A 1,166-nucleotide genomic window follows, 5' to 3' on the forward strand; every position below is an offset into this window, starting at 1 on the left:
ATTTTTTTATGTTCCCCTAATCCCTCCAAAAACTAATCTGCAACCCGTTGAGGGTGGTGTGGTCCCTCTTAAACATGCTCTTGAGACTTTTAAACAAACAAACAAAAAAACAAGAGTCGAGCACAATACTGGAAGTGAAGATGTGCTGAAAATCTATATTATAAATGTAAGTTTTCCTGAGTCATGTCCTTTTATAAACCATGAAGTGAGTGACAAAGAAATGGGAAATTACTCAGCTGTGACTGAATTCTTCCTGGTGGGGCTTTCCCAGTACCCAGTACTCCAGTTTTGTCTGTTCATGCTCTGCCTCATCAGGTACATGATCATCTTCCTGGAAATAGCCTCCTCATTATCATCAGAATACTGGAGTCTTGCCTCCACACTCCCATGTACTTCTTCCTTGGGAACCTCTCATTCTTAGACATCTGTCACACATCATCATCCATCCCCCCAATGCTCATTAAAAGCATTGGGTCTGAGAGAAAATCCATCTCTTTCATTGGCTGTGCTCTGCAGATGGTTGTCTCTCTTGGGTTAGGCTCCACTGAGTGTGTCCTCCTGGCTGTGATGGCATATGATCGCTATCTGGCCATCTGCAGCCCCCTAAGGTACCCCATCATCATGAACAGGGTGCTGTATGTGCACATGGCTACATGGTCTTGGATCACAGGTTGTCTGACTTCTCTATTACAAACAATTATAACAATGATATTGCCTTTCTGTGGTAATAATATCATTGATCATATGACCTGCGAGATCTTGGCCCTTCTTAAACTCATCTGTTCGGATATTACCATCAATGTGATTATCATAACAGTGACAAATATTGTTATACTGGTGATTCCTGTAATATTAATTTTCATCTCCTATGTTTTCATCCTCTCTTCCATCCTGAGAATTAATTCTGCTGAAGGGAGGGGGAAAAAAAGCCTTTTCTATCCTGTTCAGCCCACCTGACTGTGGTCATCTTATTCTGTGGTTCAGCCCTTTTTATGTACATGAAGCCCAAGTCAAAGGACACAAACACTTCTGATGAGATAATTGGACTGTCTTATGGAGTGGTAACCCCAATGTTGAACCCCATCATCCACATCTTGAGAAATAAGAAGGTGAAAGAAGCTGTGAAGAAAGTCCTGAGTCACCACTTGCATCTATGGAAAATGTGA

The 1,166-nt window shown here is 41.7% G+C and overlaps 1 protein-coding gene across 1 annotated transcript; it reads left to right on the plus strand.

The window, feature by feature from the left end:
* The first annotated feature begins 220 nt into the window (after positions 1 to 220).
* On the plus strand, positions 221 to 1,166 carry LOC120864106 (olfactory receptor 13D1). The gene is given in 3 exon segments (XM_040240955.1): positions 221 to 329; positions 332 to 918; positions 921 to 1,166. Coding segments are annotated over 3 exon segments (942 nt in total).

The sequence above is a fragment of the Oryx dammah genome, unplaced genomic scaffold, assembly GCF_014754425.2.
Source record: "Oryx dammah isolate SB20612 unplaced genomic scaffold, SCBI_Odam_1.1 HiC_scaffold_1, whole genome shotgun sequence".
Lineage (NCBI taxonomy): Eukaryota > Metazoa > Chordata > Mammalia > Artiodactyla > Bovidae > Oryx > Oryx dammah.